Source organism: Anas acuta, chromosome 3 (assembly GCF_963932015.1).
Source record: "Anas acuta chromosome 3, bAnaAcu1.1, whole genome shotgun sequence".
Lineage (NCBI taxonomy): Eukaryota > Metazoa > Chordata > Aves > Anseriformes > Anatidae > Anas > Anas acuta.
In genome coordinates this window covers 20,498,605-20,516,078 of record NC_088981.1, presented here as the reverse complement: position 1 = coordinate 20,516,078, position 17,474 = coordinate 20,498,605, and the positions used below count along the sequence as shown (strand labels likewise).

The 17,474-nt window shown below is 34.1% G+C and overlaps 1 protein-coding gene across 3 annotated transcripts in view; it reads right to left on the bottom strand.

The window, feature by feature from the left end:
* The window catches only part of SPATA17 (spermatogenesis associated 17), a 96,581-nt gene that overhangs the window by 73,074 nt on the left and 6,033 nt on the right, over positions 1–17,474 (bottom strand). For 2 of the 3 annotated variants that reach the window (XM_068676019.1, XM_068676020.1), the window contains exons 3-5: positions 15,867–15,948; positions 9,566–9,616; positions 4,881–4,984 (exon numbers count right to left, since the gene is read on the bottom strand). In XM_068676019.1, coding sequence (XP_068532120.1) covers positions 4,881–4,984; positions 9,566–9,616; positions 15,867–15,948 — 237 coding nt within the window. The remainder of the gene's footprint in view (positions 1–4,880; positions 4,985–9,565; positions 9,617–15,866; positions 15,949–17,474) is intronic. The other variant, XM_068676017.1, reaches the window with a different exon arrangement.

Below are 17,474 nucleotides of genomic sequence, written 5' to 3'. Positions count from 1 at the left end.
ATCCCAAAATCTTATCTCTACTTGCACACCTGACATATAGCAAAGTTGCTTTACTATAGTTTAAAGGCCACCGTGTAGATAACCTTAGTCAAAGAACTGTAAGTTAATCACACTGTTGGGCAACTGACATTATCCATAAATTCTTCTGATATAATGGCACCAGCATGCTAATTTATGTGAAGTGATGTCCATTTGCTTATCACGGATTGGAAATTGTTTCACATAAAACAAAATCCTAATGCATCATATGAAGTCATAGTCTATGCTAATTGCTTTTGGCATATTTCCCATTGTTTACTATTTTACCAAGTCTTAGAGATGTTGGATGTAGCTTTAAGAATGTTTCAAAACAAGGTATTTCTCTTCAAAATGAGATAAACTAACTTCAGTGAGAAGTAAAGGAATTTATTTTAATGTATGCATTTATGTATACAACCATCCAACTAATCCATATTTGGAAAGAAGACGGTATGCATTGGTATTTTACTGAGTACAAATGGGTGCTATAGATGTAGAATTATTACTAAAATCTAAACAGCAAAATTTGGGAGAAAAAAAAATATTTAAGACTGCGTTTCCTACTTGATTGTTTTGGAAGTTCCTAATTTCATGCTATTTTCAGTTGTGTCCAGTGCCAGGACAAGAGGCAATGGGCACAAACTGGAACACAACAGGTTCTGCCTGGACACCAGGAAGCACTTCTGTGCTGTACAGATGAACAGAGCACTGGCACAGGTTGCCCAGAGAGATTTTGGAGTCTCTCTCATGGAGATCTTCAAAAGCTACCTGGACATGGTCCTAGGCAACCTAGTCCAGGTGTCTACTTCAGCAGGGAGTTGGGATCAGATGACCTCTATAGGTCCCATCCAATTTTAACCATTCTGTGATTTTGTGAAATCTTGCAGGAATATCAGAATTCAGGACTAAGAAACTCATTTCAAAGTTACACTGAAGCTAAACTGTGCAAAAGTCAAGAAAAAAAAAAAAAAAGAGTACATCCTTATGTAGACAGAGTTTAGAGTTCAAATTCATTCTTTTGTCATTAGTCAAGGGACTCTTTAAATCTCTTCTTAACTTAGCTACTAGGGACTCTACTTGGGACACCCACAGCCATCAAACCTATTGGTTCTGCAGAGGTGGCAAGTAATGGGAGTGCTGGAGGAAGATCTCTCCATTCTTCAGCCAGTCTGGGAGCTAAAACAGACAGCTATATTTAGTTCATGTGAAAACAGCGCCTTAAGTTAGGATAAACAGTCTGTTAAGGTGTGCAAACTCACACATAATATGACTATTATTATTTAATTATATTTTAGGTCAATTTCTGTTAAATCAATTTCTGTTAAACTTAATTACATCCCTCTATGGCTTTAAACTGGGGCAGCTTCTATTAAGTTTACTTTCTCCTGGGGTTTTCACGGTAAAGACAAATGATAAAGGTCTGGCTACTAAATGAGGGCAGCTATTAAATAAGGACGGCTTGTATTAAAGCTGAATGGTAAAGATGTGGCTATTGGTTGAGAAAACCCCTTAGTAAGAGAAGTGTCTTGCATTGAAAAAAAATGGAGGTAGAAGGAGGAGAGAGAAGGCAACAAACTCGGTTCAGTAATTCATGTAGCATACTGGGTTTTAAACTAACAGAACACCCAAAATTCCACAGTAACTTTTGTGAAGTTTTTCCTAGACAGTAGCAAGTGTTTGGTAATTTTATGTCCTCCTCCTTAATGAAAAAGGAGAAAAATAAGCACAAGTCCTGGTTCTGGAGACAGGTTAAAACTGTACCTTGAGAGCACCTGCAATGTGATTTCAAGTAGCTGTTGATAAATAAAAATTCTATCATCATTTTTATAGAAGATTGAGAAACAGATTAGGACTGCATCATAATTTCAGAAAGAATACAGTTTAAACAAACTTTGAGTGATAAATTTTTAATGTGTATTTTTTATTTGTTTCTTTCTTTCTTTTTATAGCACCCAGGTTTTTAAAATCAGTTTCCGTTTTACTGTGGTTCTAGTACTATTTGTGGAGAAACTAGGTTCTATACTGGTACTGGCACAGAACTAAAGCATATTTTCTGATGAATGAAACTGTAAGACAAATGAGAAAGCAATTGCATTGCTTTGCATATCATGCTTCTGTTGTTTTGTGGTGTTCTAGAGGTGTGAAACACTCAAAAGCTGCTTAATCTAAGTGCACAAGTGTATTAATGGCTCTGTCTGCCAACACGTAAATTTCCATAATGCTGAAGATGGCATAAAACACAGCCAGTTCATAAACACAGTCCTTCAGTTTCAGACAATTCCTACTGTTTTTTACAATGAACTGTTACAATAATTTTATATACACATAAATGGTTATTAACAATGAAGTTATACTCTTCTACTTAATGTGAATGGGGATGGAAACATGCAGAGAACCCCTCCTCCACCTTCAGTATTCCTAGTAGGTGTTTCCTACTCTGGGCCACCTTGGGGCCAAAGCAGTTGGCAGCAACTTAGCCCAATGACAGGAAAAATCTGTTTGGCTGAGGGCCTACACCTGATCTTCACTAAGCATCTGTTAGATTTAATCAAAAGAATGTTGAAGATAATTTACATATTAGTTTTCAAATATACTCCAGCAAAGAATTACTGCAGGAATACTTGATTGGACTTGAGAAAAGACACATTTTTAAAAGTGAACTGACATTTATTCTCCGTTTGATCAAATTCCCCATACAATTCATTTTTATTTTCATTTTTTTAATCTGAAAGATTTTTTTTTTTCTGAAAGAAAAATATTCCTGTGAACTCCAGAATACAGAAGTCAGACTTGCAGAATATCAATATACCTGTAGCCAAGTGCTCAGAGCAACTTTGACACATTTTCATGTACTTAAAATTATACTGTTCACCTTATCTGTTAAAGAAAAACTGCACAAAAGTATTTATTGACTAAAGTACCTACCCAATACATATGCCTTATGTTTTTTAATGAACTGAAATAAATACTATGGAATTTGATGAACACGTGAAAGTACTGAAACACAAAAATATTTTTATAGTCCTCCAAAATCACGTGTACCCAACAGAGATCTATTGTGGGTGTAGAGAAATAAAATACAAAGCTCCCATCAATGTATTCAGTACAGCAAGAATACTACTTGCTATCTTGTTCTGTTTGCACACATCAAAGATCAATCTAACTGATGACTTGTGAGCTTTGTTTCAGGCTTAGGCAAAATGAGAACTATTATGAGCACAGAAGCAGTTTGTGTCTCTGCCGTTCATACATTAATCTTCGTTTTAAACCAGAAAAGTTATGGCTTCATTTACTTTCCCTGATTTAAACTAGTTTTCCTCGGATTTTATCTTTTCAAGATGAAAAAAAAAATAAAATCCAAGGAATTCTAAACAAGAAGATATGACAGATTTCTTTGAAGGTACTGTTGAAGAGATGACAGATATTTTAAGTTTGGCTTTGCCGAGTTGTGATCTAACATTCTACATAAAAATACATTTAAATGAACAGTAATCAGAGATTATGTGTAGACAGTTATCAACATGTTTCAATGTGATGCAGGAGTTATGACATTATGACAAGAGGATGCAGCAGCAACAATAATAGTGGAAAATAATAGAAATTAATAATTAGTGTTCAAAAAAAGGTGGTTAATTTGTGTTTTACAATTAAACTTGCATATGCTATTTTCTATAACAGACTTCTAGCTGAACTGCCCCTGCCATGCGATCTAGATGAAACTTCCAGAAATATGACTTCCTCATATTTCTCCATTTCAAAAAGCAAAGATTTGACCTAGGTTTCTGTACAGCAAAAGCTGCACAGATTTTGTGCAACACTCTTTCACTTACACTGAGAAAGTAATACTTAAGTTCGTCTAGTGAGTATTTTGTTTGTTTCCTCTGTTACCTGAATAAATAGTTACGTACCAGGACACCAAGTGAGCTAGAGGGATTTTATTAGACTCTATTTTAGAAAGCTTTCAACTTAAGTACTGGGAAAGACAGAGGATAGGAGAAATAGAGTAGCAGCAGGAGCATACAGTAATAACAGTTTTAGCTAGAATTCTAACAGGGGAAGCTGTACTATAACCATAAGACAATTCTCCTTAACCGTGTCCACACAAGGTCTTTCACAAGGCCTGAGGTCTGCCCACACACTCTCCACAGAGAGTCTTTAGGCCTGAAGAGGTTCTGGTGTGCTGTGACTGTTCCAGCACTTAGGCCAATGTGTACAGGATTCATCTAAGCTTTTGCTTTACAGGCATGCTCCCCACAGAGCAAGCGTCTTTGCTTTCTAAAATAGCCTCAAGTCTACCTTCTACAATATACAGTCACCAACAAGACAACATGAGAAGCAGGGATCCCAGCACAGCAGCTTTTAAATTTTTTTCCCAAGTGATTGTGAGAATTTGAGCAAAGGCAAATAACAATTAAAATCAATTAATATTTATACTATGGCTCAAATCTATACTTTTATGATTTGGCAATAATCAAATTTAAAAAAAAAAAAAAAAAAAAGGCAAAAAAATATCTTTAGTTCCAGTATACCGGAGGAAAAAAAGCAGTTCAACAAACCATATTTAAAACACAACGATCAATGAATTTTGAATATAGGTGAAGAGATAAATTAAACTGTTATAAAACCAAAGTACTTCTGGTTCATTCAAAGAAGTTAGAATTCATAACTGTGTAAATGAGAACAGATTTTGGCACAACATACACTGGCCAAGAATTAAAGAGAATAATGACTGAAATATATGCATATTTTTGACAATGGAAGGGATCCTACAGTCAAATAAATAATTCAATTACTGCCATAAACTTCTTACAAATAAAAGAAAAGGAAATTAATGTTTTACCACATACAGTTTTTATCTTTACCTGACAATCTCATTATTCACAGAAACGGCTTCCAGGTATTTCTTCAGTGCATAATAATTATGGATATATTTTCGGACATAATATCCACGCCATCTTTTCTGAATCTACAGGAAATAAAAACTTGTTTAGTATATTTCAAATAGAAAGTTTCCATACATATTGAATGTCTGTAGTATTTCCCAAAGAATAGCATGTCCTTAAAAGTGATATCAAGTAGATGCACCACTACATTTCAGTGAAGAAAATGTGGGTGGGATGTAACATATTGTAGCTAAATGGCATTATGAATTTAATATTAAATGTCAACATTAAAAAATAATATCAAATTTTAAACCACAGTTTTTGCTTGAGTATAGCAATGAAAAGAAGTGTCTGCTGCTGCCAGAATGGTAAAAAATAAAAATAAAAAAATAAAGAAGTGGTACCTATTTTCTAAGGTACAGAATACATTCCTTATTCAATCATCCACTTCAATAATATCTTCTGTTACACTCTCTGCTATGTGCTCTGGATACGATCTAAACTGAATGGAAGCCTCCCAGTAACTCAGTGAATAAGGCTTTCTGAAAACATCATTTACGAATTGCAATTGTTTCATCTCACATGTAAGATGATGTGTGTCTCTTTGTTACACATTAGTTATAATCTTCTATACACAATACTATTCCTCCTGCCAAACGGGAGGAAGTGGAAAAGGAAACCTTTTTACCTGTAGCGAGTCCAGAGATTATAGTAAGAACAGAAACTATATAGTGTCCTCCACAAAAAAGGATTCAGTCTGATGCATTATAAAATGCTTTATCTTTCCTTCTCTCTTATTCCAAAGAAGCATGGTGTAAAAGAGGCAGAAAGAGCACAATGTATATGTTTGAAGAGCATCATATTGTGTTTGAATTGGGAAGAAGGCAAGGAAAAAAAGCTGCCCCTTGCCCAAACTTCTAATCAGCCTTTGCACTCAGCAACTGCATAGCCTGTATCTTCGAGTCCTGGGAGTGCTCTTAAGTAACAGGCAAAATTTCCTTCCAGTTCCATTGCAGTCCAATTCTGTACCAGTAACTATGATAACTGACAAAAGTTGTATCAATTTTGCAACTGCTGCAATTTCCTGAGCTGAAAACAGTAACATAGTGGAGCTGCCTATATGAAGTCTAACTAAGGGTTGCATTCTTTTAAACTCTGGTATTCTCTGGTACCATTTTTCAATCACAGAAGCCAAAACTATTGTTTAAAGTAAAAACTGGCACTTAATCTAAACTGATGATACCTGGTGGTACAACTGTGATTATCTCTTTATCTAAGATTTAATAAGCATCACAGAAAAGCTTTCAGTAAGTCTTTGAGTGATATGTTGCCAAGAAAGTAAAATGATCAACTAAAGCTATGAGGAATAATAGGATATTTACTTTTAGTGTTAGCACACCTATTTCCCTTTTTTGCATCACAATTTATTTCTCATCTTCTCAAACAAGACTCAAAACTAACACAAAAAGTTGCTATTTCCTTTTACCTATGTGTCACTTATTTGCTTTTAATGAAAAAGGTTTGTACTCTGGACATTGTTGCAATATGAATAAATAATAATTATGTGAGCAGTTGAACATGGGAGAAAGAAAGGTTAATGCTAGACATGCTCCTTTTCACAAGGTGGTAGTAAATTTCAGTGTTTGCAACTCCCTTTCTCATACACAAGTGCATCAGGTTAAAAAGGGATATAGAAAGAGGAAAGAATGAGTATGCCTTCAGAGATCTGGGATTAAGCAAAATCCTTTGCATGTGAATAAGGATCTTAGCTTTGTTTCTCTGTTTGGCTTCAATATTTCTCAACAAGAGCAACTTGGCTCCTATATAGCTGTGTGCTCATTAATGCAGGATTATGGTCCCTTTGAAACTCTTTCTGACAGTCTTCACCTTACAGATATAAGTATAGAACTAGATATTTGTGGGTTAAAGGATCAAAACTCAAACTGAAAGACAAAGGGTAAAATTGTATAAAGCTATAATTACCTCCAATGGGCTCAGTGTACCAATTAAATGCCACATTCTACCTTTATTTACACCACTTTCTGTCCAGAATGACCTCACTGACTTCAACTGAATGAAACATAAGTAAGAAAAACTGCATTATGTCTCAAATTATTTTATGCTAGATTTCTGCTTCACTAATTACTTGTGTCAGAGATTAGAAGACTGAAGACTAATCTCTTTGGAAAAGAGCATTTTACACAAAGATCCTGATGATGTTCTTATTTGCAATGTGAAAGTTCTAAATGTTTGCTTTTATAATGAAGTATAATGTGTTATTACAATATTTCTTTTTAATTCCAAGGTGAATGTTTTAAAAATTCTTAGGAAAAGAAGAGACAATGTGTATGCCCTTCAAAGTAATTAGCAAGTTTCAACAGTGATTGGTACAAAACAATTATTGTCATTGATCAGCACTGAACAGATAATTTTAAACAAAGTCATTGTGTGCTCAGCAGATTACAGCTTGTTAACGGGCAAGTTCTAAATGACCTCTTAAGCTAGTCAAATCAATGATGCATATTCCTCATTAAGTAACATCAAAATGTAAGTGGTCTTATAAATAATGTTTATTTTAAGCACTAAAACAAATGGCAAAACCTTGATATATCAAAAGCCATCTGCTCGTGGAAATATTTTTTTCCCTGGGATTACTTTTGCAGCTGAAAATTTATAGTACCTTAAATCTTTTAGGAGAGAGAATAATTTTGCAAACTAGTACTCAAAAGTAAAATTGATCAAAACAAGTTCTCTCTTTTAATTTACAAAGGTGAAATTGATAGTTATGGTTACAACTAAATGCAATACAGGGAGACAGAGTTGTAAACTGACTGCAAAACTATGAGCATGTGCACACCCTCAATAATATTTCTAATATCAAAATCAAAAGTGCCTATCTAATCAGTGACTAGCAACTGGAATAAACAGTTCAATAATAAGGCAAAACTAAGTGGTCAAATAAAAAAAAAAAAACGCTGTTATTTTTCTATTTTCAGAATAGTGAAGTGAATCAAGTTCACAATGTGTGAATGAAAAGCACTGTTGGCTTAGGAAATGTAAATTCGGGCCATACATCTTCCATGCACAAAGCCAATGGGCCTCAATCACTACTGTCCTGCACCTTGGTTAGTTCTTCAGTAACCAGATAATGACAAAAAAACAATTCAGTGTTTCAGAATGGTAGCATTTAAAATCTGTTCTGCAGATATGGCTGCATAAGATTTAGATAGAGGAGAATTGGATTCTGACATTTGCAACTAAATAAAGGTCTGTTCTCTTGTTTTCTACTGATTTAAATTTCCATTAAAGAAAAGGACGACTGAAAAAATGGTACTTTGAAGATTTATATCACCTAATGATTCAACATTACATTTCCATTACAAATGAATGGGAACACATTCAATTTCTTTCAAAAATGAAAGACCAAATGCAAAACTCCATTTGACTAGAATACATAATTACCTTTGAAATTTGGTCTTCAAGTGCCTTCTAAAAGTACACAGCCAACTTTTGAGAGATGGCTTGCATCTTGTGTTTTCCCACTGATTTCAGCTGTATGAGTATACAATATTTATCCCCTGTGGAATACTTCCAAACCAGCTAACAAAGTAATAAACTAAAACAATTGTGCATTTCTGAGCAATGTGATCACTGTAAAACACCTTCAGATTTCTAACATACTCTAAATGTAAGATTCTCTTTTGTGTCTTTGAAAAAAACAGAAACAAGTCATAAACCTGATGGGAACCTAATGACACATCTCTTGACTCTGAGTTATCTGGGAGACAGAGAGACCACAAAATTAAATTTCATTCTCGGCATCTTCCTACTTCACAGGAATCTCCCTGGCTTACTCTCCATCCTCACCACATCTCTACATTTGGTACAATTCAAAATGTAAGATGCCTTACCTAAAGAAATACAAGCCACTAAAGTAAAGCAGTTCTTTTTCACAAAACAAAAGAATTAAGGAAGGCAAAAAGATTTTATCTCAAGGATTATCTAATGTCCTTACCTTGTTTGTTTTCTTTATTTGCTTAAGTACAGTACCAAAGTTCAGGAAAAAAATAAATATGTTAATTTTAGTTTAAGATATTTTGCAGTTTTCTCCACAACAAACTTAATTTGCTGTATATTTATTAAAGTTCCAGAACTGCTTCCAGTCTTCTTCATCTAGCAAAAATCACTTGTAATATCATCAATGAGATCACTGCAGTTCCAAATCTATATTTAAGCAATGAACTTGTCCTGTGTGGTGTAACTCTTTTGAGATTCAATACTTCATTTTTAATGTACTAACAAAAAGATATGTACCACTACTAGTGAACACTGAAGTCCTATAGTTTGTCAGAATATTAAATATATGTCTATATTTGTATGAATACTCCCAGATAGAATATTTGTTTTATCATTATAGTATATGGTAAGGTACAATGAACATTTAAATGGGGCAAGCCACACACAAATGCCTTAAATTCAGCTACAGTTTTCAAATACATCCCAGACTACTGAGTGTAACTTTAATTTTTAACTATGTACTATTTCCCGCTGTTGCCATCAGCATATCAATCAAGTGTATATTATTCTGGTTTGCTCATTTTATTAAAAGCAAATTCGGAGCGCAATTGACTTTTCATTTGTTTAACAAGTGAAGAAATATTTACCCTGACAGCCATTTCATTGTAGAAATTCATCTTCATAATAAAATATGCTGTCTGTGAATCAAGGAAAAAAAAAAAAAAAAAGATGGCATATATTTCAGTTACACAAAGACAGTGCTCCTATTTTTACATATAAAAGATAAGAATCTTTATACATAATACATAATAAGAGTTCTAGGCTTAGAGAGAATAAAATCAAACTTTGTATTGAAGAGATAGGCTTCCTAATACATAATGCAGGCTTAACCAGAAAAATCTATGGTAGTCAAACTAGGAGCTAATGGAGATATATGATCATAAAATGCTCTCCGCTGAGTTTGATAATCAATGGTGCTCTACTGAGAGTAGAATAACAAAGCAGAAATATTCACAAGTGCTGGTGACACATAGTATTGTATGATTTATTCACTGGGGTTCTTTTAGCCAAAACTCACAGAAACATAAAAGGAATTCATATTTCAAGACGTCTGGTTTAATGAAAAATTCAAAGAAATGCTGTCTTCAGTCGAAATCATTCAAGGATACGGATGCAGTGATGGAGCAAAATTGTGCCTTCCAACCATCTGTACTAAATGTTATGTACTTAGCTGCCTCCTGAGTAATCCTTGGGAATTTTGTTTCATTTAATATTCATTTCAACATCATAAAATCATAAATACAATGATACCATGTTATAGTGAATCCCCTGATATAGAAAACATTTTCTGAAGTCCTGGTTTCTTTCCAATAAAGTAGAATTCCTCTCATAGTGAACGAATCCCCTATTATACTAAGCAATCACTTGGCAGCATAGGTTATTTTAATGGATACATCACTTTAAACTAAGCTTTCACATCTGTTCCGCCCTCTAATTACAAATGCAAAATGAACATAATTCACAATTGTATCATAAAAAGTAAAATATAAGTACTTTGAATGCAAGAGTATGTCCTTTATTTAGAACAACATGCAGCTTTTATGTGTTTCTCATGTTTTAGACACAAATCAAAGGCAAAAGTGCTTTCCCCTGATATAGTGATTTTCTCCCCCATGGCAAACAGGAATTCACTATAAAAGGGTTTCACTGTAATTAGTGTTATTTGAATTGCCTAGTCTGATCCAAAGCAAATTGTCTGTGGAGAGCAGCAGGACTGGATTATTTATCAACAGTCTGGGCAATTAAGAAACAGTTGGCTGCAATATGTTATTTACAAATGAACACAATGATGCTACTTCATTTTAAATTCTCTTTCTTCATTACATTAAGCAAGGCATAATTCCTGCAGTTTAATTAAGGTACATTTTAAATGCTCACTTTAATATTGTACCAATCTACTAATAACAGATACAGGAGAAAAGATATTCACTATTTGAAAGAAAAATGCAGGACTGCTAAATTAAAAAAAAAAAGAAAAAAAAAGTTTTACTTATATATATATATATACACACATACACAAGTGCACTTTATATATACCCATATATATATACATACATACATATGTAAGAGAAAATCTCAGTACCAAAGGTATGAATTAGAATAAATAGTGGACTCTATCTTCACTTTTCTCAGCTTAAATGTTTTCTAAGTGATGCTAACTGTAGATATTTGAATGAAATAATGGTTTCCAGGTCTAGGTATGTGCTTAAACAGTTCAATTAAATTGATGTAATTTTGCTTTGAAGCTCATCCTTTCTTTCTTTGGAAGAGAATGCAAGAGTTTCAGCACCACCAAACAGATCCATTACATTTTTAATGGAGATTTCTAAGCTTTAAAATGATCGCTGTATTTCTGCCCATCAGTGATTAAATTAAACAATTTCACGCTTTTTTGTTTATTCTTCTCATATTTGAAGGCCGTGACCACTTTGATCTGAATTCACCCTAATTCACTGAAGACCCTAACTGGGAGGACTATTGTCATTATGTTCTTCATGTCATCATTACTGAAACAGGGAGATCACTTTTCCACAGAACTTGGTGAAATACTGAAGAGCTCTGCAAATGCATCTCGCTATGCTATTTACAGAGATAGTCAATGGCAACTAGGCTCCTAACTCACATACCCCATTTAGGTGTGACAAATCTGGGCCTTATGCTACCACTACTTAACAAGGTCACACATAACAGAATGGGAATTATACATTCCTGCTTTTATTCAACACTGCTCTAAATCACAGTTCAGTCAAATGGAGAATAGCTCTTACCACTTTGTCTTACAACTTTACCCTCGGACACAGCCAAAGTCTGTGTTGCCGTCTAGGTTTGTTCGCAAATGGATTTGCCCTCTGTTTTCTAATCTTGATTATCATGCCCTAAACTCTGCTACCACAAGTGATGGACAATGTGTTCATTCCTGTTCACAAAAGCATAGGCATAATTTAATGCTTAATTCAAGTCTGCATTTATGAGCTTCCCTAGTAAACAAAAAAATATTTTCTAAACTGGGTCCCTATTGTCCAGAAGATATGTCTCATGTCCACTTTTCTCATGTTTAAGTGGAATTTATTGGATTTCAATTTGTGCCCATTGCCTGTCGTCATTTCACTGGGTGCCAAGTTCCAAGGCAGGCTGAATCTCTGGGAAGAATTAGCTCACCATCCCATCCACACTCACCACCACCACTTCCAAACTATGTAGTGCTTGTATCTGTCTCTGATGTTTATATATGTCTCCCCACTAGTTTACTTTAATGGCTATGATTCCAGAATATATTTGAATCTTTTGTGTATAAACTGCTGGGAACTTAATCTACTTTATCATTTTCTTACTATTTAGAAACACATTTGGGGATAACTTACAAAAACTTACAAATGTGTCCTGATCGTGATTAGTGTTTTCTTTGTATTTAAACAGATAATACAAGGTAACATTTCATAGGAGAAATAGAAATTTGATTGAAAGTAGATTTAAAGAAGGAATGAATATGTGGTCTAAGTCAACAGGCACTTTTTTTTTTTTATAGAGCAAATATGCATTTGCCTAATTTCTATTGAACTGGGAATTTAAAATTGGTTACTGAGTTGAAGCTAAACTATTTAAGATGATTTCAAACTATGCACCATAAAAAACTCACTTTTTATAAATGCATGTCCCTCCAAAGTGAGCTGAAAATATGCCCATCATGAATACCAACTTCATATACCAATGAAATGTTAGAATTCTATTTGCCTTAGCAGGTGATTTCTTGTCTTTGAGAAGCATTAAAACAAGGAACACTGACATACAGTTTGATTCATGTTCTGGTGTTTGCCTGGTTTTAAAATTCATCCTTTCCTGCAGATATTACAAGACTTTCAGAACCCAGTACTACCAATGTAACTAAAGGATTAAAAAACCTGTAGGGACTCGGTCTTTAATTTTAGTTCGGTATCAATATTAGGAATCGAACTTTTTTACCAAAGCATTTATAATTAGAATACAGAAAGGCATGTAACTCTGGTCATATAAGCACTATAAATAGTGGGATTTCTTGACTTAATATATTTTAAAAATCAACAGAAGCGGCACTAGAGGAGTTACAAATTAAATACTAGTAGTGATGCACATATGGACAGCCAATCTGATGAGCCTCAGCCTTTGTTATTTTCCGCATCAGTACCACTCACATTTCACAATTTTGAATATAATCATTAAAATGATTTATTATCAAGTAATCATGGGTATTTTGTGCATATGCTTTGCCTTGTTTGCTGGCAGCAGATACCAATCCAGTTATTATCATGAGAAAAATTTAAAGTGACCAAATAGTTTTCTATTTAACAAAAAGAAAATATGAAAAAAAAATCTGTCATGTCAAGTGTATTACTGCATTTCATCATCAGGAGTCATTACAAGTGTTATTAGCAAGAGTTCAACACATATTAATGGATCTTTTAACTTAAAAGTTCCATTAGTCTGCTGAGAAGATTTTTGTTTCATTTTAAAATTTTCCAAAATTCACCCAGTTTATTAAAAAATTAAAATTCACCCAGTCATTGAGTGCATAAAGATAGGGATGAATATAGGGAATGAACTTGAACTTCGTATCTAAATCCAATCTGAGAACATACAATATCGAGTACAGTAGTCAAAAGGGACAAAAAGATGCCTTTTTATCTGCTACTTGTATGGCTTTCAGGTTGGCTTCCAATCAGGCTATGCTACTTAGTCCTCTCTAAAGAGACAACAAGCACAAAATGAAGATTTTGATGGAAAATATGTTTTTCTATGTTGATTGTACAGTTCATAAGCTTGCTGACAGATTCTGTTTAAAGCTCTGGCTAATACTAGATAAGTGCCAGTATCCAGAATCTGGATGGATTTGTGGTAGGATTTAGAATGTGTTTTAAGTGGGTTTACCCAATATTTTGTTATATGTTATTCCACAAAATTTCAGAGTTGTCAAGGGCTTGTCAGTAATGTCTATTTAAATAACAGCACAAATACCAGGCTTTATTACATAAAGTCTTTCTTCTTTTTCTTTTCAGAAATATATTTTAAGAATGGAAAGCTAAGGAGTTTTCATGATGCTAGTTACCTTGGCTGGGTTATTATGTTAATGTTATTTGTTAATTGGAAAGACTGTCTTCAAATGTAATGGGCAGATTTAAGAAAAGACTACAAAAGAATAAAGAAATAATAAAGACAAGACAAAAAACACCTTCCATATCATAGATACATTGAGAGGTGGGATTTCTGTGGGTGACCTTTGAAGTTCCAAACCCTTGCTCAAAGCAGAGTCGATTAGAGTAAATTGTGCAGGTCTTTGTTCAGTTGGGCTTTGAGTATTTCCAAAGACAGAGACTCCATAGACATGGCTTTCACTCTCTGGACAATTCATTCCAGTATTAGACCACCCTCACAGTTAATCAAGCCTTATTTTTAAGTGGAATTTTATTTTTTCCAGTTTGTGCCTACTGCCTTTCATGGTGATACCACAGGTTGGCCCTCTGGGAAGAATTAGCTTGCCATCTCACTTACAGTCTCACTCAGAACTCTGCAATGGACAGTAGGCATGGTAGTGATGTATTCGTTTTGTATCTTATCTAGGCATGACTGTTTTTACAATCTTATTACATAAAAATAAGTCTCTGAAGTGACATCTTTTTGTTTAAAATAGGAAAATGATTATTATTAATAATGAAATTAGCATTTCAACATGGCTGCACGGATGCTTTATTTTCATTAACAAATTTTAACATTATCATGTCTCTCTTTTTCTAAAGAAGGTTTTCTAGATTAAACTAAACTTCCCTAAACTCAGAGGCAATATTCAGTTAAGTCCCCCCTATTTGTTGTTGTTGTTGTTGTTGTTTTAAAACAGTCTTTTAAAACAGTCTTTTAAAACAACAACATGCAAACAAACAAACCTATCTAATCCAACTATTCAGCTATCTAACTTGTATTCAAAAATAAGAGCATTTTAGAAGATGGACTGAAAACCACAGCTTGGAAGGATGATTCATAATTAAACCAGGTAAACTGGAAGAGCTAAAACTTTGAATTAGGTTACTGATAGACTGGGGTAGGGGGGTGGTGGTAATAGATAAGCTTTCAGGCATACAAGTTCTTAGGCTCAAAAACATAGGAGGTATGGACTTTAGCCCATTATGGCTCAGGTTTTTTCCTTTTGCTTGACCTGTCTGTTTTGACTAAGAACAGCTGTTTAACAAAATTCATCACGAATAAATGACTATCAGGTAAAAAATATTGTAAAATATTAACATAAATTGATAAATTAGTGAAGCTAACTACATGTTAAGAACTTGATTGGTTTATGTTAAAGACAAATTAGCTCTTTCTTAATCTCCTAAACCTGTTAACAAAGCTTTTAGCTAGTATGCTATCATATACTTTTGCTATCTTCAACTCTGTCAAGGGAATTAGATTGACTGTGATCTGCTGTGTGCCTTAAGGCAAACCTCAAATACTTCAAGGTTCATTAAGTAAGAAATTTAAACCACTAAAACATAGAACAGCAGTATGTACAGTCATGGGCTTATTTTATTTTCAGAATTAAAAGTTCTACTAGTGGGAAAAAAAAAATCTTGAAAAGCTCCAATCCTGCAATTAGCATCATGCAGGCAGGCTTCTGCATAAGCAGATCTTATTGCTGGTTTGGGAGCGAATACTCCAGAGCTGCCAATGCTTCAGCACTAACTTAACTTGACCACCATGAGTGGGTTTACTGAAATTAATGGCACTTTTCACGATAATAACAGTTAAGTACATGTTTGTGTATATCAAGGATCAAAGTTTCAGTTTTTTAATTTCAAAGCAAATGAATGAATTACTTCATACTTATTCTATAAATATGTAAACAAGATTTTAAAACTAGTTTTATACCTTCACTATTTTTCGGAAGTATCTTCTGCTTTGATAGCCTCTCCACCGCTTCTGTATACAAATCACCATTTTGTTCAGATGTCTAAAATGAAATATATTAAAAAGAGATAGTTTTGAAACATTAAAATGCAACTGTAAATACATTATTTCCTATTATTAAAAATAATGTATACTGTATTATCCATACTTGGACACAGGATATAATATCCTGCATTACCCATATCCAAGTTGGATAGGGCTTTGAGCAGCCTGGTATACGAGGAGGTGTCCCTGCCCATGGCAGGGAGGTTGGAATTAGATGATCTTTAAGGCCCCTTCCAACCCAAACCATTCTGTGATGCTATAATTCTATGATACTCAAAACAGAAGGTCACAGCAAACATACTTCACACATACAGATGTGTATATATGCACACATACACACTTCTGACCTAATATTTATACACGTACATTGTTGTTGGAAAAACTTTATATTATTAAAAAAAAGATTTATGGAATAGCTGTAAGAATGTGATTTACAAGATAGATGATTTTAGGAACTCTTTTAAGCAATTTATCTGACCAATTCAAAATCCATATGGGGAAGAATTCATACCACCTAACTATGAACATCTAATTTAGAAGCCTTGTAGTACAGCAAGAGTCACTCAGTGGAGGCAGGCCTTTCCAGCTGGTGATTAAAAGCAGCTAAATGTGAGGGTAATTCAGAACACTCGCAAATGACTGTATTGAAATTGTGCTCCTAAATCCATCCATCTTTGGAAAGAGGACATTCATCTTTGGAAAGAGGACTGTGAGCAGGAGCACTGTACACGATGGCAGAGAAAATCATCTTCTACACTTAGTGATTTACTTCTTCTTATATGCTCCTTATGACTATGTTGTTCTTTGTATGTTACAAAAGTCAGATATGTCATTAATAAATATAGATATGTGTTTGGAAGAGCAAAGTTCATATCAAATAGATTGGCAAAGACACTTGTGATTTCACTTTCTTCTACAGCATGCTGTTGTTACTCATGTGCTGGAAACAGAAGGGCATTCCTTAGTCTTCTCTGTCTTTGTAGGGGCTTTTGACATGGACAGCATAGCTGATATTCCTTGGAGGGCTGAAATACCATATTTGTTTGCCTTCTGAACACATGCATGTGATGGCTGCATCCTGTGACAACACGCTTGAAGCAGCAATGGACAATAGATTACCAGAGCTTCTTTTTCAAACAAGTGCACGTGTAGTCTGTACCCATTGGTCTTTCAGTGATTAATGTTCTTTAGCCTAATAATTCGTTAGGCTCAATACAATATATCTGGGTGATACCGAATGGCTTGTGACAAGCATGAGGTCAAACTAGAAGATACAACAATCCCTACCCTTCACAGTCTTAAGTTTAATGAAGATAAGGAAGTTCAAGGAAATGAATTTGACCAATTGGGCTTATGACCAAAAATGAAGAAGGGTCTTCTGGGTGGAGGGACCAGCTACACTGCTTCCAAAAATATGTTTTATATGGCAATTTACAGAAAGAGTGATTGTTTTTTTTTTCTTTGTTTTGTAAGCGGAGAAAATATGTAAAGAAAGATCTTTAAATACGATTTGTTCAAGTTGAT